Below are 22,204 nucleotides of genomic sequence, written 5' to 3'. Positions count from 1 at the left end.
TTGGTCCTTTAACAAAATCATTTCCGGAATCACTTTTACCAGTTTGACTTTGCACCTTATTTACTTTGTACATTGTTTACTTTGCACATTAAGGACCAATAAAACACCAAATAAGATTTGAAAACCTTTGGAAGTTTATTTTCATGACTATTTACATGGTTAGCAGTCAGCTTATACGATAGATCGGGCGGCGAATTGCATTGCGTATCCGTCATCCAGACGGAGAACGGCGAATGCTCGAGGGGTCTCCGTAGTTACGGAGTCAGATTACGGATTACGGATACAGGGTAGTATACTTTGGCCTTAAGATGGAAGAGGGAAGCACAGAGGTCACAGCAAGAGGCTATCCCGCAGCATGTCTGGAATACTCGTGGTAGAAAGTGTGAAAGTATTGCTTGGCTGCTTGATCATGAACACACAACATCTCGTTAATCGGCAGACTGCTCATAAACCTTCCGTCTCTTCTTTCCCACTGACCAAAACGCAAGCAAAGCAGATTTATAGGATTCCGATAGGGATGAGCGTAGCAATTTGGAAATCTGCAACACCGATGTGACCACACACTGTGTCTGATGTGGCCTAAGAGGAACTAGGAATGATGCTAAAGTCGTCATACTCAGGGATAGCAAGGAAGACACACACACACACGCACAAGCACACACATGGGGAGACACACACACACATGCATGGGAAGACACACACACACACAGGGACACACATACAAATACACACATACACACACACATACACACACACAGGGACACACAGACACAGGGACACACACACACACACACACACACACACAGCGACACGACGCAGGTCATCTCAGTTCATTCCACAGAGTGCGTAGCTAATCACGAGCCAGCAGCCATGTCTTGGATACCCAAGTCATCCTGGGCCAGCCTCACTTCCTGAGTGACGCAAACGCACATGAGGAGGGGGGGCACAAATACTTTGTGACAAGGTAACTGACACCTTCATCCCTCTCCGCAAAACGAAGCCCAACGATGGGGATTGGCCGGCGTGGCGTGCGAGACCCTCGTCGAGGGAGACGAAGGGGTGAGGTGCTTAAGAGGGTTATCTCCGGAAAAAGACCAACTCCCATCAGAAGCTTCACAGAATCACCGAAGCAGAAAAAGCAACCCTGGCTAGCTGGTATCATGGGAAAATGGTGTGTGTGTGTGTGTGTGCGTGTGTGTGTGTGTGCGTGCGTGCTTGCGTGCGTGCGTGCGTGCGTGTAGTTGTGCGTGTGTAGTTGTGTGTGTGTGTGTGTTTCTGAGTTTGTGTAGGTGTGTGACTGACTCACTGAGTGTGTGTGTGAGTGTGTGTGTGCGTGCGTGCGTGTGTGCGTGCGTGTGTGTAGTTGTGTGTGTCTAGTTGTAGTGTGTGTGTGTGTGTGTGTGTGTGTGTGTGTGACTGGACGAGTAAGTGTGTGTGTATATGTATGTGCGTGTGTGGGTGTGTGCACACAGCTTTTAAACCAAGTGCAAGCAGTGTCTGGCCAAAGTGCTGCCAGAGGGGGAATGAAGATTTGACGAAGATGATAAGTTAATAACCTCTAATAAAACACTGTGAGGTGAGGAGGAAGATACGGAGGACCAGATGAGGTGAGTCGTGGGATTCAGCCTTGCTGAGCATCTGTCAATGCTGGGTAGGACTCGAGCACAGAGCGGGATGCAATAAGTGTCTAAATCGTCTAAATCGTCTTTCACACAACACACTTAATTTGCTTGTCGTGGCTGTAGTCCAAACAAACAAATAAATCCTTGTCCCAGAAAACAACAATGTGTCAACGGTGATTTTGGAGTGTGTGTGTGTGTGTGTGTCTGCGTGTGTGTGTGTGTTTCAGCATCAGAAACTTGTTTTTTGGGTTTTGCCAACGTGCACATACAGCTCAGTCTTTGTCTGTGTGCGTGTCTGTGTACGTGTGTGTGTGTGTGTGTGTGTGTGTGTGTTTGTCTGCGTGCGTGCATGCGAGTCTGTGGCTGTGTGTCAGTGCCTATGTCTGTGTGTGTCTGTGTGTGCGACCTACCTTGCCACTTTTGTCTGCACTGCGCTCAGAGTTGTAGAGCTGACGGCAGGCCGGGCAGAAACAGAGAAAGGGAAGCAGGAGGCAGAGAGAGAGTTGGAGAGGGACGTGATTAAGCTGCACACTGATTGAGACACAGTGCAACGTAGAGCCGGTGAGGGGACTGATCTATGGAGACGTCAGCGATCTCGTCCGGTGCTCCAGCTTAATACGGCTTCAGTGTTTTTGCTGGCATGCTCGATGGACCTCACCCATCTCTAGGGAGGCGGGGGTTGGAAACACTGCTGGTGCGACCAGAGATATGTGAATTACAGATCTCTGAGAGAAACCTGCAAACCCTGGTTTGCAAGTTAAAGGGCTGATATCATGCCACCAAAGTCAGATTTTCAAATGGCTCGTAAAGGCTAATCACACTCACACCTGGGGGCATAACATCACCCCTTTAACAATCGTTCTACGGATCAGGGAGGAGTTGCTGCAAAATGATAGGGTTTAAAATGGAAATGAGAAGGTAAAGAAAAGGACAGAGCCATTTGGTCGACAGGGGAGGGAGGCTGAACCCAAACACAGGAACGGTGTTTGGGCGCATATGTGCGTGTGTCCTTATGTATGCGTGCGCGTAGGTGTGCGGATGTGCGTGTGTGTGCAGATGTGCATGTGTACGTATGTGCGGATGTGTGCGGATGTGCGTGTGTTTGCAGATGTGCTTGTGCGTGCAAATGTGCGTGCGCAGCAATATGTGTACGTGCGCTCATGTATGTGCGTGCGTATGTGTACTGATGTGCGTGTGCGTGCAGATGTGCCCGTGTGCGTGAGTGCTGGGGTCTCACTGGAACATGTTGTGGGTGTCGGGGGGGCGGGGGGCAGAACGCAGACCGGGGCTCACCTTGTCCACGCAGTCGTCGAAGAAGGCCAGGCTGGCGTCCTTGTCGCTGACGAAGGAGCACTCCTCGATGAAGCGGATGAACATCTGGGTCTTGGTCATCAGGGAGTAGAGCTTCTGGTGGGAGCGGTCCCGGCTGCGCAGAAACCCTGCAGGACCCCACAGGGATTGGGTTTAGTGTCAGGACACCAGATCACGATCCCGTTTGGGTGAAGTCATGTTGCGAACTCAAACCCCTTCCCTCATGGCAGAGTGGTACGGCTCTGGAGAGGACAACATGACGGGGATAATCTTTTGCTCTGGAACGCTACGACCCTGACATCACAACAAGGTGCTTCGTCACCTGGCTGCTTCTGGTCTGATCGTCAGCTTACATGATTGCCCCCCCCCCCCCCACTGGCACAGCTTAAAGGGGCTACCCTCATTCAAATGATTGGCTCAACTGGTATTTTCTCCACCATGCCCTATGAGTCGCTCTGGATTTAAGCATCTGCTAAATGGCTGAGTAGAAGTAAATAAATAACTGAAGATCCCTTAATTGCTTGTTTTGAATACACCAGTAAATCCACACAGAAAATATTTGCAGAAGTAATTAGCATGTTCAAAGTTCAACATGACACCCCATCCCCCCGCAACAATTAACTGTGTAGAAATCTGACATTTCTCATCGTCTGGGCGCCACGGGCCGACAAGTCGTCAGCACAAAAGGTCAATCTTTGTGGGCTTGTAAACAAGATGGTGGACGGCATCTGTGACTGTTGCTGAATGCAGCTGCGTGGATCCAGCGGACGCTAAGGTGCACTGGGAACACTGGGATGGGGAACAGGATGAACCAGGTCCCAGGATGTTGGGAATGAAATTCTCTTCTTTTCGCACATTTGGTTCCTTCACAAAAACAACTGTCCTTTGTTTACACGTCAAACACGCTGGAGGATAAGGTCTCCTGATGGTTTGGAAATGTGTTTGGAAACATGTTTAAAGGTCACATTCGGCTACATCAGCTTTCAAAACCCGCCTTCATTTACATCATAGTTCACATGTCAGCAATCCATTCAGTTGCGCAAGAGGATAATAGTTTTGTTCATTTTCTCCCTTGCTGGTTGAGTGTGTTGCTGGTATTGCCCCAGCGGTCGCGTCACAACATGTTTTGTTTCCTTGAGAGCTCAGCTGGTCAGTTCAAACCGAGCCAGACGGGACCAGATGTGAGACGCTCTAAAACACGAGAGGCAAACATTTCTTTCTCCATTCGTATGGATCGGAAAAATGGAACGTAGAACCGGAAAAAACGGAATATCTGATCTGAAAATCGGAATATTTTCCAAATCAATAATTCAAATGCATCAGTTGAATTCTTAATAGGACATCAGCAAGATAAAAAGTAAATCCTCAACACGCACGCCATCCAGCGTGAGTCTCCTCAAAGCCGGCCTGATTCAGCTTCTCGTGGAGAACCCTTGAGTGTCCTCTGAATCTATTTAACGCCCCCCCCCCCCCCCCTGTCCATGGCCCCCGCCCAGCAGAGCCGCCAGGGAGACGAGGCGCTCTCAACTGGTTTCAGATGTGAGCTCCGCTCCGCTGCGGGGCCCCCAGGGGCCCCGTGAGCTCAACCTCCCCCGTCTGCGGACGGCCTTGAGCCCCCAAGCCCCCGACGTCCTCCACCGTCCCTGGCAGCACACCCTCAGCAGCTTGCAAGTTTGTGTGTGTGTGTGTGTGTGTGTGCATGTGTGTGTGTGTGTGTGTGTGTGTGAGCGCTCTTGTGTGTGTGCTTGCGCTCGTGTGTGTGCTTGTGCTCTTGCGTGAATGTGTGCCTGTGTGTGTGTGTGCTTGCACTCGTGTGTGTGTGTGTGTGTGTACGTGTGTGTGTGTGAGCGCTCTTGTGTGTGTGCTTGCGCTTGTGTGTGTGCTTGTGCTCTTGCGTGAATGTGTGCCTGTGTGTGTGTGTGTGCTTGCACTCGTGTGTGTGTGTGTGTGTGTGTGTGTACGTGTGTGTGTGTGTGAGCGCTCTTGTGTGTGTGTGCTTGTGTGTGTGCCCGTTTGCGCTCTTGTGTGTGTGGGCTTGCGCTTTTGTGTGTATGTGTGTGTGCTTGCGCTCTTGCGTGTGTGTTTGCATGCGCTCTTGTGTGAATGTGTGCTTGTGTGTGTCTGCTTGTGTGCTTGTGCTCTTGTGTGTGTGTGTGTGTGTGCATGCGCCCTTGCCTGTGTGTGTGCATGCGCTGTTGTGTGTGTATGTGTGTGTGTGTGTGTGTGTGTGTGCTTGTGCTCTTATCATTGTGCATGTGGACGCAAACACACATTAAGCCTCATGTATTAACCAACGCCGTCTGGCCTCCAGGAGGGCCAGCTGTACAGAGAATTGAGGCTCCAGCCCGCTGTTTACTCCACAACACGTACGCCGCCGCCGCGCTAACCCGCCGCGCCGCTAGCCCGTAGCCGCCGAGTTCAGAACAGCTTCTTGGCTTTGAAGCGCGAGAACAAGGGCGCCCACAGCAGCAATTCAAACATAAGTCAAACGTAGCGTACCCTGCAGGTCGAAGAGGGAGCTGGCGTCCGTGGCCTTCTCCGACGGCGCCTGGGTGATGGGCCGCAGGAAGGAGCGGTAGCCCTTCAGGATGGCGGCCATGAAGCGCAGGAAGGCCTCCTGGATCTCCAGCTCCAGCGCGTGCAGCGTCTTCCCGCAGCTCAGCTCCGACGAGTCCGACAGGCTGGGCTCCAGCAGCCCGTCGGGACGCTGCTGGCCTGGGGGGGGCACGCACACGCAGGGACACACACATGCATGTACACACGCACACATGCATGTACACACGCACACGTGCATGCAAGGACGCACGCACACAGACCAGAGCGCAAGCACACACAGAACACAGACACACACGCACGGACACACACACACATACACAAGACCGCACGGACACACACACAAATACACACACACACAACATCGCAAGCACACACACACACACACACATACACACACGCACACACACACACACACAAGATCGCAAGCACACACACACACATACACAAGAGCGCAAGCACACACACACGCACGCACGCACACACGCACCCACACACACACACACACACACACACACACACACACACACACACACACACACACACAGAGTGAACAGCTGTTACAACTCAGTGCTTTCTTTGCGGTCATTAAGTTTATCCACACAATGCAATTTACATATCAAACAAAAGCAAAAGATATTCCAACGTTTGAAATGTGATTAAGGAATTCTGGGCCAAAGCACACAATGATGTCAACCAGACTTTCAACACAACTTAAAAAACAAGCAATGTATCAAACAGTCCCAGGCCCCGTTTGGTAAAACGTCCTTGACACAAGCGTTTCCGCTCTAGGGGGATGTGTTTACATTCATTATTCGTAGGGAAAGGAATTTTCGACTTCACTGGACCAAGAAAGTCCAGCATTCAATTTGAGAAGATGTCATGGTCTTCTCGGCAGAGCTGCAGTAATAACAGGGGAAGTGACATCATCCCCAGGGCAACAAGGCTGAACAGGTTGAGGAGGCAGGATATCATACAGGATTACCACGGTCCGACGCATTGCTTTCAATCCCATTACAGTGTGCAGAGATACAACAGCCAGGCCACCCAATAGGAGGCTGAACTCCTGAATGTCGTTTACATCTCAAAGCACGATTGTTAGGACATAAGGCGAAAACACCAGACCGACCACCAGACAAGCTAGGGTCGGCTTAGCTCAGGACGTAGAGCCGGTTGACTTGTTGCAACCGGAAAGTTGCTAGTTCGCTCCCCGGGAGTGTCGAGGTCACCCAGAGCGAGACGCCTCACCCTGACTGCTCCCGACGAGCTGGCTGTCGCCCTGCACGGTTGACTCAGCAGTCAGTGTGTGAATGTGTGTATGGACGGCTGGAAGTCGCTTTGGACAAAAGCATCTGCTTAATATCCTAAAACCTAAATGTTAAAACAACACGCTGGTGGGCAGATATAAGCCTAAGGGCTTCTGACCTGCGTTGAGGTTAAGTCGTCCAAAACAGACAAACAGACGGTAAGGCCTGTACTCACCCTCCACCAGCTGCTGATGCAAGTTGCTCAGCACATTCATCAGGTTCTTGCAGGCTTTCTTTGGCAGGATCTTCCACGTGAGGGCCCGCTTGTCTTCGTTACTGGAACAAGAAAACAGCGGGGACGCCAGTGAGCTCCAGAGGTAAGAGGGGGTCGGGTGGGGGAGGCAACAGCAACAGAGCCAACAGGGACCAGACCGCGGCAGCCAGGACCACCTTCACAGTCCGGCCCCAGGGATTCGAACGCGGGCGGGGGGCGGGCTGAACGCTCGGGCTGACCCAGAGCCAGAGTCAGCTCCGGGGCCGCGCTTCGTGTTCGGTGAACACGTCTGACATGTGACCCAAACAACCGTTTGGTCCCAGACTCTGAGAAACGGGCCCTTGTCTCTAAGAGTGAGAGCTCAGCAGCTAGCGGTTCCGCGGTGAGGGTGAAAACAAGAGAGGCGCTAACGCGGCGCAATCCCAGGTGGGAACAGCGTTGACGCGCCCGCCTGCGATCGGCCCAGGACCGACCAGGGGGATGTTTAACTGTTAGCGGGCCGTTAGCATCTCCGTGTGATTAGAGGGGAGACCGGGGCTAGTTGACATGCTAGCTGATCGCCCACCATAGCCAGTGTACGGCCTGAATGTTTGTATTTGCGTGTGTGTGCGAATGTATGTGCGTGTTGGTGCATATGCATGTGTGTGTGTGTGTGTGTGTGTATATGTGTGTGTGCGTATCTATGTGCATGTGCGTGTGCGTGCGTGATGGTGTGTATATACGTGTGTGCATGTGCATGCATATGTATGTGTAAGCAGTTATGAACATGTGCGTGCGTGTGCCCAAATGTGCGCATATGTGTGTGTGTGCTTATGTATGTGTGTGCATGTGCGTCTGTGGGCAGATGTGCAGATGTGGGTGCGTGTGCATATGTGCACGTGTGCTTGTGTGTGCGCGTGCGTGTGTGCGCTCTCACTGGAATATGGTGTTGGTGTCCAGGTCGACGCAGCTGACGTCGGGCGGCGGGTCGTAGAGGTCGAAGTAGCGGGAGTCCACGCCCACGATGAAGGGGCAGGGCGCGCTCAGCACGTCGGCCAGCGCCAGGGGGCACAGAGGGATATACGGGCACGCCCAGTGGAACGGGAAGATCATCTGCAGGGTGAGGAGGGGGAGGGAGGGGAGGAGGGGAGGGGAGGAAGGGAGGGAGGGAGAGGGGAGGGGAGGGGAGGAGGGGAGGGAGGGGAGGGGAGGAGGGGAGGAGGGGAGGGGAGGGGAGGGAGGGGAGGGGAGGGAGGGGAGGAGGGGAGGGGAGGGAGGGGAGGGGAGGAGGGGAGGGGGGGAGGGGGGAGAGGGGGGGAGGGAGGGGAGGGGAGGGGGAGAGGGGAGGGGAGGGAGGGAGGGGAGGGAGGGGAGGGAGAGGGGAGGGAAGGGAGGAGAGGGGAGGGGGGTGAGGAGAGGGGAGAGGAGGGGAGGGAAGGGAGGGGAGGAGAGGGAGGGGAAGGGAGAGGAGGTGAGGAGAGGAGAGGGGAGGGGAGAGAGTACAGCAGAAGACAGGGTGAGAGGGGTCGGCTTAGCTCAGGAGGCAGAGCGTGTTGACTTCGGGTTCGATCCCCGGCTCCTCCTCGCTGAGTGTCGAGGTGTCCCTCAGCGAGACGCCTCACCCTGACTGCCCCCGACGCGCTGGCTGTCGCCCTGCACGACTCCACCGTCGGTGTGTTTCTCGGCCAGGTCATTCTCGTAAAAGAGATTTTAATCTCACTGAACTTCTACCTGGTTAAATAAAGGATTGATTGATAAGGGGTGCACGAACCGTTGCTAGTCGCTTTGGACAAAAGCGTCTGGCAAATACTCTAAATGTAAATCGCGTTGCACAGTTTCATACGGCTCCAAACGGAGGGTTCTGATTGGTCCGGGCCCGGACCACCAGTGGCTGTGACCTACGGAGGGCGTGGCGTGTTGGCGAGGGGAACTCACCGACACCAGTGCCTCTGTGACGCTGGTCACCACGGCGGGCCGCAGCGAGTGGACCAGGATCTTATGCTCTGTCACGGCGAACACCAGCAGGGTGACGGCGTTCTCCGGCCCCAGGTTCTGCAGCAGCGTGGAGAACCGCCCCCCGCTGCCACACACAGGAAGAAGCCTTTTAAGGACATGCATCGGGGCTTGATGAAGTTGACGGCACTTAATGTTAATGTTGTACGTCCTGCTACCTAAAAATAGCACTCAGCATCGTTTTTTACTTAGCTATCTTTGTTGTCTACGGGGAATGGGTTCACCTAGCGATTGTTAGGGCTTGGCACTTGGTTCTATGAATGTCCTTACTGTACCGACAGCGATATATTGTTGCTTCTGACAAATGTACTTATTATGAGTGGCTTTGGATATTAGCGTCTGCTTGATGCCCTAAATGTAATGTAATTGTAAAGGATAATAAATACAAACAAATGGAAACGATAGTGAAACAGGGAAGGTGTTTGACTCTGGATTCAAACCCCAGACCTTCTGCAAGCATCCCTGAGTGATCTAATTAAGGAATTAGCTGCCTGACGGCACAGCGTGTGAACAGAGGCTGTAAATGGCTTTGGACGAACGCGTCCGCTGAACGACCAGACGGTAAACGGTGACCAGAGGAGTGGGCGCAGCCCAGCAGGAAGTGGAGAGTACCTCAGCGGGAGCGGCGAGGAGACGGGCTGACTCAGCATCAGGCTGTCGTGAGGAGAGAGCTGGGGAGAAGGAATGAAAGGAGACGAGTTACAGTGAACGTCCCAATGGGAGGCTGCATGAGGCTGCAAAAGCCCATTTTTTTTTGTCGCCCCAGCCATCGTAGGGCTGAACAAAAATATGGAGTTTTTCATCACTGCATATTGTCCATGTCATGTTTATTCCTTTCGACATGTTTTTCTGTGGTGAGAGGGTTTGTTATCTGTCATGTGGGGGGGTCATGGATGGATGTCATGATGGCTGCTATTTTTTCTGCTATTCTGTCTACACGTTTTTCTGTGGTATATGTGGGAAGAGAGTTTATTTGTTATCTGTGTGCTACACAGTGTTGCTACACTGTGTTTTTTAAATGTACACTGCCCTGAAACCAACTTGACTGTGTGAAAACAATTATCCCCTTGGGGACAATAAAGAACCTAAATAACTAACTAACATCAAGAAACGGCAACAGCCAAAGCTACAAGTTAAAGGGTACGACAGACTGGCGACCACGACTCATGCATTCTGTGTGTATTTTGTGTTACGTATTGTGTGTTTATGTGTAGTCTATGTTGCGTATTATTGTAGTTTTTACCATAAATGTCTCTTCTGTTCAACAACAGACAAATGTACTTGGATAAAAGCGTCCGCTAAATGCCCTCAATGTAAATGTACAGATAAGAAGAGGCTGCATCAAGAAACAACAAAACCAAAGCTATACGTTAAAGGGTACGACAGACCACGATCGCATCAATGTGTATTTTGTGATACATATTGTTTGTCATTTTAGTTCCTTTCTAGTTTTTGGGGTCGGCCGCAGAAATGCAGTCGGACGCCTGAATCAGGCGTTAGAAGACGCTGGGTATTCTGGGTACTCTGGGTGCTCTGGATATTCTGGGTACTCTGGGTACTCTGGGTACTCTGGGTATTCTGGGTATTCTGGGTATTCTGGGTATTCTGGGTCTCGGGAGTACCGCGAGGGACCTTGGACTCACCTGCACCAGGATGCGTGGCCGCTGGGAGGACGGGAAGGGGACTTTGTGCATGAAGTGGGAGATGTGTCTGTGGAGGGAGAGGAATTAGAGCCACGTGAGGCAGAACATATCCCCCCCCCCCCCCCCCTCACCCCCCCTCAGACGGCCTCAGAGTTACGAGCCGCAGTAAAACGCCAGCGGAATGGACATCCTGCTCCACGCCTGACCCCCGGACTACAGCCCACCGTGTCTGACGAGCAATTCCCACTCGTCCCCGCCCGTCCTCCAGCCATTTTAATTGCCAGCACACAGAGGCAGACACACTTTAAGATCTAACAGACATGTCGGCCTCGCTTTAAGTGAGAGAACTCGTCTCGTTATTCTACTGAAAGGTGGTGTAACTACTGAGGCTCAAACACTTTAAGATCTAACAAACATGTTGGCGTAGCACTTTAAGATCTAAACAACTCGTTGGCTTGGCTTTAAGTGTGAGAATTCATTGTGTTATTCTACTGAAAGGTGGAATTACTACAAAGACACAAACACTTTAAGATCTAGACAGCATGTCGTCCTCGCTCAAGTGTAAGTATTCCTCCTGTGATTCTATTGAAAGGTGTAATCACTTATTGCCGACTCTAGTTGAATCACGCAAGTGCAAAATAAAATACATAAGATCTATAGATCTATACACTATAGAGCGGAGGGGCTCACTTCTCGATGGGCAGGGCGTGCGGTCCGGAGATGGAGTAGCGGTACAGGAATGTGAGGAACTTGCGGAAGGCGTCGAAGAAGGGCCAGTGGGAGAGCAGGCAGATGCACTTGTTGGTGTGGACCGTGACGGCGGTGATGGCGGCGGTGGTGGTGGCGGCGGTGGTGGCGGTGACGGTGGTGGAAGGTGAGGCCTCGGGGTCCGCTGAGTCCGGGCCTTCGGGGTCCACGGGGGGCTTGGGGGGCGGGCGCAGGGCCAGCAGGCCCAGCTGGGAGTGCTGCTGGTCGGTGAGACACTCCTCGGGGTAGGGCTCGTAGAACTGGATGGCGGCGCCGTAGACCTGGAGACGGAGAGAGCACAGCAGGAGAATGGGTTGAGCACGGCCGCCTTAGCTCTGGAGGTAGAGCGGACTTGCGACCGGAAGGTTGCTGGTTCGAGGCCGGTCTCCGCCTAGCTGAGTGTCGCTGAGCAAGACATCTAGAAGGGGAGCAGGGAGGGTGTTAGGGTCCCGGCGTGGGGGCGTTTTCTTTTACAAAAACAAAGATGGCTGCCACTGATGTAGAACGGCCTTTTGATTTCTCCACCAAGACAGTATTAAACAAACTGGGCTGTATAGTTTCACTAAAAGAAGATCAAACGACTGCACTTAAAGCTAAAGCTTTTGTTGAGAAGAAAGATGACTATTATTCCCTTTTGTTGGGAACATTGCTATGATTGGTTGTAGGCCTATCCAATTACGTCCAGAGGTATTTTGGTCTGTGCCCGTCGTTGACCGAAAACGATCGGAGAGGTTTCAGACTAATTGCCGTTTACGGTTCGTCTGGCGATGCCAGGCTGCTGAAGCATCGCCACTACGAATTATAAACAGTTGACGGTGCATTCACACGGTCTGTCTGAACCAGGACCATCGCCGTGCTCTGGGAACAACACAGAGCAAACATTCCCATCTCGTAAGTCACCCTCACTAGACTTTAATCTGAGCGTGCAGCACCTGGGCTCTGAATCAGGACCATTAGATCCTGCCGCTTTCCGCGAAACAGGAGACCTTTCCCAATAGTAAAGCCATCAGAGCCACGGCGAGCCACGGCGGGCCGCGCTCCCCGCACGGTCGGACACTCGACCTCGCTCACTTGTGTTTCCACGAGCATGACTCATGGGAAGGTACCTGGAACACGGGTGAATGAACTGTATCAACCTCTGATCGCTGTGTGCTTGTGTCTGCGTGTGTGTGTGTGTGTGTGTGTGTGTGTGTGTGTGTGTGTGTGTGTGTGTGTGTGTGTTGTTGGCATCTGCGCAGTCCTATGCAGACTGGCAGGGACCCACTGACTCGTGCATTGACCTTGGTCAGGAAAACACAGGTCAGCATACTGCACACATTCATGCATGCACACACACACACACACACACACACACACACACACACACACACAAACACACACACACACCCACACACTCTCAGCAATATGAACCTCCCTGCAACTGCTACAGCCTTTCCAAACACAACAGACCCCTGGCATGGTCCTTTGCTTGTGTACACAGCGGGACACACACAGCTATACAGATACACACATACACACACACGCACACACACACAGACACACAAATACACGGATCTGTTAGACCTGAAAGAGGGGGAGAGAAAAGCACGGACTTGGAGGATGAACAAAGCGATAGAAACAACATGAAAGAAGGGAAAGGTACAAAGGCAATATGGGTAGCAAGCCGTTCAGCAGTTTGTCCACTGGTGGAGGTGAATATACTGCCGGTCTGCTGAGACTGACCGGAGGGCTTAGCACTGAAGTGGAGGGATTAGAGCAGGCCCTAGGCTCCAAGATTCAGGCAGTCATCAAGATCACACCTTGGTGTGTGTGTGTGTGTGTGTGTGTGTGTGTGTGTGTGTGTGTGTGTGTGTGTGTGTGTGTGTGTGCAATGAATACTGTTGAGATACTGAGAGTAACAGTAGATTGTAGACTACCTTTGTGTGTGTGTGTGTTTGTGTGTGTGTGTGTGTGTGTGTGTGACCTGTGTTATCGTTAGGGGACAGTTATCCTCCGTAAGTCACAACAGACTGGCACGGCCTGTACCTTATGATGTCTGGTGATGTCTCATGCTGCTGGGGAAACCGTGTGTGGATGGAGCGATGGGATGAGTGAGAAAGAGTGTCTGTCTAAGAGAGAGAGAGCGCGAGAGTGAGAGACAGAGACAGAGAGAGACATCGACAGATAGAGAGAGAGAGAGAGAGAGAGAGAGAGATCGACAGACAGACAGAGAGAGAGAGAGCGAGAGTGAGAGACAGAGACAGAGAGAGACATCGACAGATAGAGAGAGAGAGAGCGAGAGAGAGAGAGAGATCGACAGACAGAGAGAGAGAGAGATCGACAGACAGAGAGAGAGAGAGAGTGATTCTGTGTGTTCATCGGTGCCGACCTTCTCTCCGGATGCGCCGGTCAGCACAAACGTGGAGAAGACGGGCATGGAGTACTTGGTGTGTGCGGGCCAGCACTCCATCGTGGCCCCCATGGGCAGGCAGAAGAGGGGCACCGACTCGGGCAGGGGGAATGACTCGTAGTCTTCCTCCGGGTACCGGCTGAACAAACCTGGACCGGACACAAAGACACCGGCGTTGACTCACTCTTCAGAGGTTCGGGTTCCAAAGTGCAACCCCCCCACTCCCCCACCCCTCGCTGTGATCAGCATGTCCAGGGCAGACGTGGCCACACGATATGTCCCTGTCCGTTTGGTGTTGCAGGACGGAGGCCAGCGAGATTTGTTCGTCGTAATCACAGCAATGGCAATCAACTCAACGGCGGTTTGGCCGATGCCATACTAGAAGTAGCATTGTGTTTGCCTTTGTCTTTGTTGAATACAATAGCTGGTGGATCATTTTAGCGCTGGGGAATGGATCTTTGTGATTAGGCACAGAGACAGAATCACACGTCTCTGCATTGATCGCCAAACTTGCTTGATTCTGGGAGCGGTTTAGCTAAAATGGAGGTCTGCTTTGTTTTGGGTCGGGTTGAAAACTAAGAGTGAAATATTAGAACGATAGATAGATAGGTATCGTATGAGTATAAAATAGTACCAAATACATGCTCGTGTCCTATGAGTACCAAATACATGTTCGTATCAAATGTGAATCAAATACATGTTTGTATCCTATTAGTATCAAATACACATTCTTATTGAATTAGTATTTCAGACGCGTTTGTATCTTTTGAGCATTATATACTTGGCCAGCCTTCGTCTCTGTTGGGAAGAGAGCTTAGTGGAGCACACGTGCTCATCTCGAAGCTCTGAGTGTGACACCGTTAGCATGCTTCAGCACGCCTGCCCTCGCGGCAGCTCCGGGCTAGCAGAGGGTCCCCTAGCATTGCTAGTGCATTGCTGAGACCTGGGAAAGCACCTTTTCCTCACCACTACAGGCACAGGAATGGACAACACAAAGGCTGCCTTTTGTCTGCTCAACCGACGAACCCTTTTGTTTTGGCCGAGGCAATATAATTGTGCTGTAAAACATGAATTAGCTTAACAATAGGCTAAATCTATCTTTTGATCACAGACGTCATTAATTGGTGTTTACGTTCCAGTAAACACAGATAATACCACCCTGTTTACTTCCCATTGTAATCCAGGGAATTAGAAAAGAGCCTTGTGAGAGAACATGACAATGCAATTCACCTTGCATTCACACAGATATGTCAAAATTAACATCGGCTACAAACTGTAAAACGTTGAAGGGGCTTTATAATGGTCCATTAAAGACAGTTAATCAGTATTTATAATTCTTGTCCTCGTCACCCCAGCAAATCTTTGAATCAGTCTCCCATAATCCCATAATCCGCACATCAATTTAGACACAGCTCAGATGAATCATGTTCGGGAAAGCTATCTCGCCCACCCCACCTCCCTTGGGGATTGGTCATAATACTCTTCTTCTCGGCCTGATGTATCGATGATTCATAATGAAACAGGGTTTGTTTGGTTGCTCACCTGCTTTGTAGGCGATCATGTTGGTCTTTGCGACTGATTTCTTGTAACACAGATATACAGCGGATCCCCACTGAAGGAAAAGACAGGTAGCCCATGAATTAGAATGACGATTAGAAACAGATGTATATCAGGCATTCTACGCACACATGACATGACAAATTCACTGTGAAAATAATGGAAGTTGGATATTTGGCCTTGATCGTCCAACTAGACATTGTTTAAAGATTTAAAATGTCCCATAATTTAGGTAGTACCATGGCTTGACAGAAGAATTTCAGATTACTAAACTAGTTTTGACGTGTTTTTAACCTAGTGGAGGTCGAGTTCAGTTGCGGTCAGAACACATGGAATATCTCATCTGTTTGTCGCTCACATTTGGAGGCAGGCCTGATCTCCATAACAAGTACTTTCCCACAATGGTTCACATGCACAGTGACTCAACACCTATAACAATACTCAAACGCATGACATCCAAGCTTAACTGCCCTCAGTAGATTCCCAGAAGTCTCGGCCTTTCTCCCGCTGGGTTCACTTAACTTGTTTTCTCACTCCCCGCTCACCCCAAGTTTAAGAGCCACACGCAGCACCGAGACATCTGCGCACGTGGGCGTGCGGAAACATGGGACATGGACACGCATGGTGGGTTCCAGAAAATGGTGAAAACAGACCAAAGCAGACACAACAATGACTTGGCTGGTCTCTCAGTAACTGTGAGTCTGTGCGTGCATGTGTGCGTGTGCTTTGTGTGCGCGTGCGTGTCGGCCTCATGTGGAGGATAAGGTCCATATAAGGTACAGAACAGCCTGCTATGGCGGTTGACCACAGGGCTGTGTAGGGGGTTGGGGATGTGAAGCTCTACCACACCGGTGTGGAGGGACAGCTGACTCTGCTGCTTTTCCTCATAAAAACTGAAGTAATAGTTCCCAAAAGCCACCACAGCAACAAATAGGGGGGGGTTTGATAACAACCCGGGTGACGGAAGCCTACCCGGGACAAAAAGTGTCTAAAGTGTGTTTAATTGGCTCTGGAGGCCGACAGGGGCCCACATGGTACAGCAGGTTAAACATGTCTTTAATGAAGAAATTAATGAAGAAAACAAGTGACGTTCAATCTGAAAAGGGTTGCTAGTTCGATCCCTGGCTCCTCCTTGCTGAGAATCGAGGTGTCCCTGAGCAAGACACCCTAACTACCGTGAGTTCAGTAAATGGACTGCATTCATACAGCGCTTTTCTAACCATCGGCCACTCAAAGCGCTTTACAATACTGCCTAACATTCACCCATTCACGCACACATTCACACACCGACGGCGGTGTCAACCGTACAAGGCGACAGCCGGCTCGTCCGGGAGCAGTCAGGGCGAGGCGTCTCGCTCAGGGACACCTCGACACTCACTCACAGCTGGGAGGAGCCGGGGATCGAACTAGCAACCTTCCGGTTACCAGCCGACCCTGCTCCACCTCCGGAGCCACGAGACGCCCAGTCCAGTGCACCTCGCTCGTGCGTGCGCTCACCATGCTGCTGTTGAGGTTCTTGTCCACCCTGCAGAAGGTGTGCGGCGGCATCTCCCCCTTGGCCGGCACGATGATGCAGATGTCGGTGACGGCCAGGGCGGCGTGCGGCTGGCCGTCGGTGGCGCGGCGGTACGTGACGTAGATGCGCTGCGACGAGGTGCTGCTGATGTTGGCCGGCCGGCCGTAGGGCGTGGTCTGGATGAGGTGGCAGCCCGGCTTCAGCCGCTCTTTCCACTCGTACAGCACCCTGGACGCGCGCACACACACACACACACACACACACACACACACACACACACACACACACACGTCTCAGAATGACCGCGATACAAACAGGTCTTGAATACTCATATGATACGAACATGTATTTGATACTTATAGGATACACACATGGATTGGATACTCATATGATACAATCAGGTCTTAAATACTCATATGATACAAACATGTCTTTGATACTTATATATATTGCTACCTGAAGAATGCAAACATGTTTTAAATACTCATACGATACGAACATGTGCTGATACTTAAAGGACACCTACATGTTTTTGATACTTAAAGGATACATACATGTTTTTGATACTCATGATACAAACATTTATTTGATGCTAATCCTCATTGGTCCTATTGGTGGATCGGTCAATAATTACAATCAGGGCATTTAGCAGACGCTTTTATCCAAAGCCACTTACATCGGCTAATACACACATTGACACACCGACGGCAGAGTCAACCATGCAAGGCGATGGCCAACTCGTCAGGAGCAGTTAGGGTTAAGCGCCTTGCTCAGGAACACATCAACACTCAGCTAGGAGGGGCCGGGGATCGAATAAAAGGTATAGTTTACTCGGCCACTCTGCACGCTCCGTCCTGATTCGATGGTTATGGTCTAAAACGGAGGATTCTCCAGGCTTTCTACTGGGCTGTTAGGAGGCGGCAGAATGCGGTTTGGTATCCTGCTCCTGACCGCACCAGTCATGTTCTCAGGCAGTGGTAACGGCGAGGCAATCAACCGGCACACAGACGGCGCACAGGTGGAATTTTAAGTGGTCCGGCTCAGCATTCCCAAGACCAGACGATGAATGGCAGAGAAGAGACGAAATATTAAAATACACGTTGAATCAAATGTGTGCCAAGGTCTTTGCTGCCTTTAAATGGATGATAAAAAAAAATGTCTAGACTTAGTGTTACAAATGTCAAAAATAACTAGATCTTTAGATCTTTAGTTTGAACCGATATGGAGCTATCCAACCTGTTCTATAGCATCAGAATAACGGTGTAGTGTTTACATTGCACACTGACCTACATCAATGGATAGCAGTTTGAATCTGGCCCCTTTCTCTCTCTCTTACACACACACATGCACACGCACACACACGCACACGCACACACACACACACACACACACACGCGCCTTTCCACCATTGTTAGTGTAATATATTTACTCATCATGAGCGTAGCGGAAATGGCCAGGCATATCATAGTTTCACTTAATTATTTAAAAGCCAGATAGCCGAGCAGACAGACAGTGATTCGCCAAATTATGTCGTTAGCCTTAATGGAACCATGGCAGATGGTGACTATAGAAAAACAAAAGGCAAAACGCAAACAAAAGGCTCTCGGATGACAACAAAACACAGCCAAGTAAACGGTTTAATGTGCATGGCACACTGGTCTGCGCTAAGCCGTTATCTGTATCTGGGGTACATGGCCCACTCAGGATTATCAGCAGATAATGGTGGTGCGTAAGTGTCTAAGTGTGTCTCACTTCAGCCTCCAGTGTGAAGCCATAGATTAGCATTGCAGCAGTCTGCAGCGTCAGAGACTAGTTGACAGCACTTAGCCCTGTCTGCACCTGCTTGGCTCAGCCAGGAGTGGAAGCATGTTGACAAATAGCCCAGAACGCATTGGGTGCAAAGAAAAAATGGTAATACACCACCATCGCAGAAAAGCACCCGACAGCCTATCAGGCGCTGTTAATGGGAACGCTGAAACGGCATGATTTGGGTTTCAGCTTCCCCGTATGAAAAGCCTTTCAGAGTCACGTCTCCACCGATGTGTGCACGGTGAAGTGTGACTCTTGGCTCAAAGGACCGGGGCTGCTGGGCCAGGAGCCACACCCACTTCTCACTTACCTTCCTGGACAATACGGCTGTCTGCTAGTGAATGCTGGGAAATGATCCACATGAATTATACTGTATTATATCTGACAGTTGACAGGGTCGGCCCGCTTTACCGGTCTGTATGAATTTGTACTGAAGGGACTCAGGGGAAACGTATGCCAAAGCTCCTTAGGTTAAACTATGACGTCTTCCCTGCGAGCAAATTCTCAAACGCTGTGAATGTACATTTCATACGGATGATGACAAGGGAACAAACGTTCATTTTCACCTGCACCATGCTCTCTCTATTGAGCGGTTCAGTTCTGTGCTGGGGGTACCCTGGCACTTCACCATCTTCTGATGCCCAACACCCCTGCCTACGTAGGGTGGGGCCCCGACATAACTGACAGGGGCTTTCCCCTTCTCCTTCGGGCCCTTTTCCGTTCACAAGGCCTCAGGTTCAGTCATCAGATGAAACCGTACCTCAGAGCACTGTGATAAACGGCTTCATCATTTCACTTGACCTCTTGGCGGCACGTGGCTCAGGAGGTAGAGTGGGTTGGCTGGGAACCGGAAGGTTGCTAGTTCGATCCCCGGCTCCTCCCCCCAGTGTCGAGGTGTCCCTGAGCAAGGCGCCTCACGCCGACTGCTACAGACGAGCCGGGTGACGCCGCCGTCGGTGTGTGAATGTGTGCATGAACCGGTGAATGTGAGGCAGTATCGTAAAGCGCTTTGAGGGGCCCCTGGTTAGAATAGCGCTGTATAAACGCAGTCCATTTCCATTTATCCGACAAACAAACAAACAGGCGGGCCGGGGTCCGAGCGAGGGCTCCCTCACCCCAGGTCGGTGAGCGGCGGTTTGTCGCGGCCTCGCCGGTAGCACAGGAAGATCTGCGGCGCCATGATGCCGCCGCTGTTCAGGTCGGCCGAGAGCCCCGTGGGCGTGGTCTCCACGCAGGCGAAGCCCGCCGGCACCTCCTCACCGAGGGAGCGCACTACCACCGCCACGTCCGTGATGGGCGCCCGGGCCTTGGCCGTCTTGTGGCAGGCGTCGTCGAAGCGGAGCTCCTGCTCCAGCGGCGTGGACGAGTCGGTCAGACCGGCCACGACGAAGTAGTCGGCAACACGGGGGCCTTTGTCCTCCATCATCCTGTCCCATCCCCGCCCGACGCCTGGAGGGGGGAGAGGAGAGAGGGGAGGAAGAGGAGAGGGGGAGGGGAGGAGGAGGGGGGGGGAGAGAGGGGAGAGGAGGAGGAGGAGGAGAGGGGAGGAGGAGAGGGAAGAGAGGGGAGAGGAGAGCGGAGAGGAGAGGGGGAGGGGGAGGAGGAGGGGGGGGAGGGGGAGAGGAGAGAGGAGAGGAGAGGGGGAGGGGGAGGAGGAGGAGAGGGGAGAGAGGGGAGAGGAGGGGGGAGGAGAGGAGAGAGAGGGAGAGGAGAGGGAGAGGTGGGGAGGGTGGAGAGGGGAGAGGTGGAGAGGAGAAGGAGGAGGAGAGGAGGTGAAGAGGGGGAGAGGAGGAGAGGAGAAAAGTTGTAAGAAGGAGAGGGGAGAGGAGGAGAGGGGGATGGGAGGAGAGGAAGAGAGGAGAAAGGAGGAGAGGAGGAAAGGGAGAGCGCTGCTCGTTAGAAAATTCTCGTTTCAGGCCCAAGCTGGCCCCCGTAAAACATAATACATCATCAAACTCACACCTGTTAATCACATTTTGGGGCCATTTAGATAACTGCCAGGAAAGTTGGCAATCATTGATAAAGGACTACATGCCAGCCATCGTTCAAGGAGAGAATAATATGATGAGTAGGGTTGTTGGAGTCTTTATATGGTATAAATCTTTGATTCAAGAAGTCAAGAAACTTCTTTTAAAGGAAAGGTTAATTTTGTATATAACGTCAGGGTAGGTAGAACTCAGAAGAACACCCTGAGTCAATTCAGCCAAAGACTTCAACAATGTACGTGGATTTGACACCCACCGGAACCAGACATTATTATGGTCTGTTCTCCACTGGTATCATCAAATGGGCAACAGCTTGGACTGATTTTGGCATTATGTCACCAGCCTCATACATGACAAGCCAATCCACCAAACCTTGTCACTGGCGAGGTAGATGTGACAAATGAAACCTTCAACAATAACTTTGTGTAACACCAACGTTTTAACAAAAGCCCAAGCTTCCTTTGAGAGCCTCTGGCGTGGATCCAGGTAGAAAGAGCTAACTAGAGACTCATTCAGGAGCCGACATCCGTCAGAGGAAACCACCATATCGCCTGCAGAGTCCGAATGTAAAACAACCAAATGAACAATCCTTTGTAGCTCGGCTTATTAGAATATGCGGTGTAATGCTTCAAAATTAAATGGAAATTGTTTTAATTCATTTCATGTTTGATTGATATTGACAACACGTTTGTGGAAAACAAAACTATACATATATATATATATATATATAACTTTATCGTCACAAATACTGTCAACACCACGCAGGTACACATTCATATCAAATACAAAGTTCATTGGGTGCGAGTTACATCACTCTAATTCAAAAGAGAGAGAACTCTGCAGTGCATTACCACCAGGGTGTCTGCTGTTGCGGCATGCCACACCACACTCAGCAGCCCTGTTTCATCCACAGAACTTCTTAAAAACAGTGCTTAGCATTGTGTTGCATCTTATCCTAGCTATATTTGTTGTATACAGGGAATGGGTAAACCTAGTGATGGTTAGTGCTCGGCTTGTTTCTGTGAACATCCTTACTGTACAGTATGCAATATATTAGTTCTCTTTCTTCTGACAAATGTACTTATTGCTAAGTCTCTTTGGATAAAAGCGTCTGCTCCATGCCCTGAATGTAAATGTAAATGTAAATGTACAGAAGAAACGACTCTTGGTGATTGGTGTTATGCAACCTACCTGCAGAGCATGTGGGGGAAACTGGAGGCATATGTGGAAACTGGAAGTTATAAATGGATCAGAACCATGCATGCCGTACCCTAGGGGGGCAGCCATGTGTAAGAACACACTTTGTATACAGAACGCCGTACCTTTCCTGGAAACGGGAAATCTTTAGCAATTTTCCAGACGGGGCGTGACGGGATTGGCTTACACTGGGAACCTCTACTTCCATTGCTTTGTGTTGTCTTTTGAGAGGGTGGTTTTATTGCAACCAGATTTTCTAATCTTAGGGTTTGTTGGTTTTATTCAGATATTATGTGACTTTTGCCCACAAGACCGGCTCTTGCGATTCCAAGCGCATGGCGTAAGAGGGTGTGGTCCGAGGG

At 51.0% G+C, this 22,204-nt stretch overlaps 1 protein-coding gene across 1 annotated transcript in view; it reads right to left on the bottom strand.

Annotated features, from left to right (window-relative positions):
• Positions 1-22,204, bottom strand: part of LOC307076142 (C-myc promoter-binding protein-like) — a 57,235-nt gene that overhangs the window by 26,824 nt on the left and 8,207 nt on the right. The window contains exons 2-14 of the mRNA XM_079737026.1: positions 19,776-20,109; positions 16,833-17,079; positions 15,321-15,390; positions 13,758-13,927; positions 11,333-11,670; positions 10,643-10,709; positions 9,612-9,670; positions 8,922-9,066; positions 7,924-8,099; positions 6,969-7,069; positions 5,433-5,648; positions 2,916-3,061; positions 2,033-2,071 (exon numbers count right to left, since the gene is read on the bottom strand). Coding sequence (XP_079593152.1) covers positions 2,033-2,071; positions 2,916-3,061; positions 5,433-5,648; positions 6,969-7,069; positions 7,924-8,099; positions 8,922-9,066; positions 9,612-9,670; positions 10,643-10,709; positions 11,333-11,670; positions 13,758-13,927; positions 15,321-15,390; positions 16,833-17,079; positions 19,776-20,086 — 2,085 coding nt within the window. The 5' untranslated portion in view covers positions 20,087-20,109. The remainder of the gene's footprint in view (positions 1-2,032; positions 2,072-2,915; positions 3,062-5,432; positions 5,649-6,968; positions 7,070-7,923; positions 8,100-8,921; positions 9,067-9,611; positions 9,671-10,642; positions 10,710-11,332; positions 11,671-13,757; positions 13,928-15,320; positions 15,391-16,832; positions 17,080-19,775; positions 20,110-22,204) is intronic.

Source organism: Pollachius pollachius (genome assembly GCF_949987615.1).
Source record: "Pollachius pollachius genome assembly, chromosome: 5".
In the NCBI taxonomy this organism is placed as follows: domain Eukaryota; kingdom Metazoa; phylum Chordata; class Actinopteri; order Gadiformes; family Gadidae; genus Pollachius; species Pollachius pollachius.
This window is presented reverse-complemented; position numbering and strand designations above follow the sequence as displayed.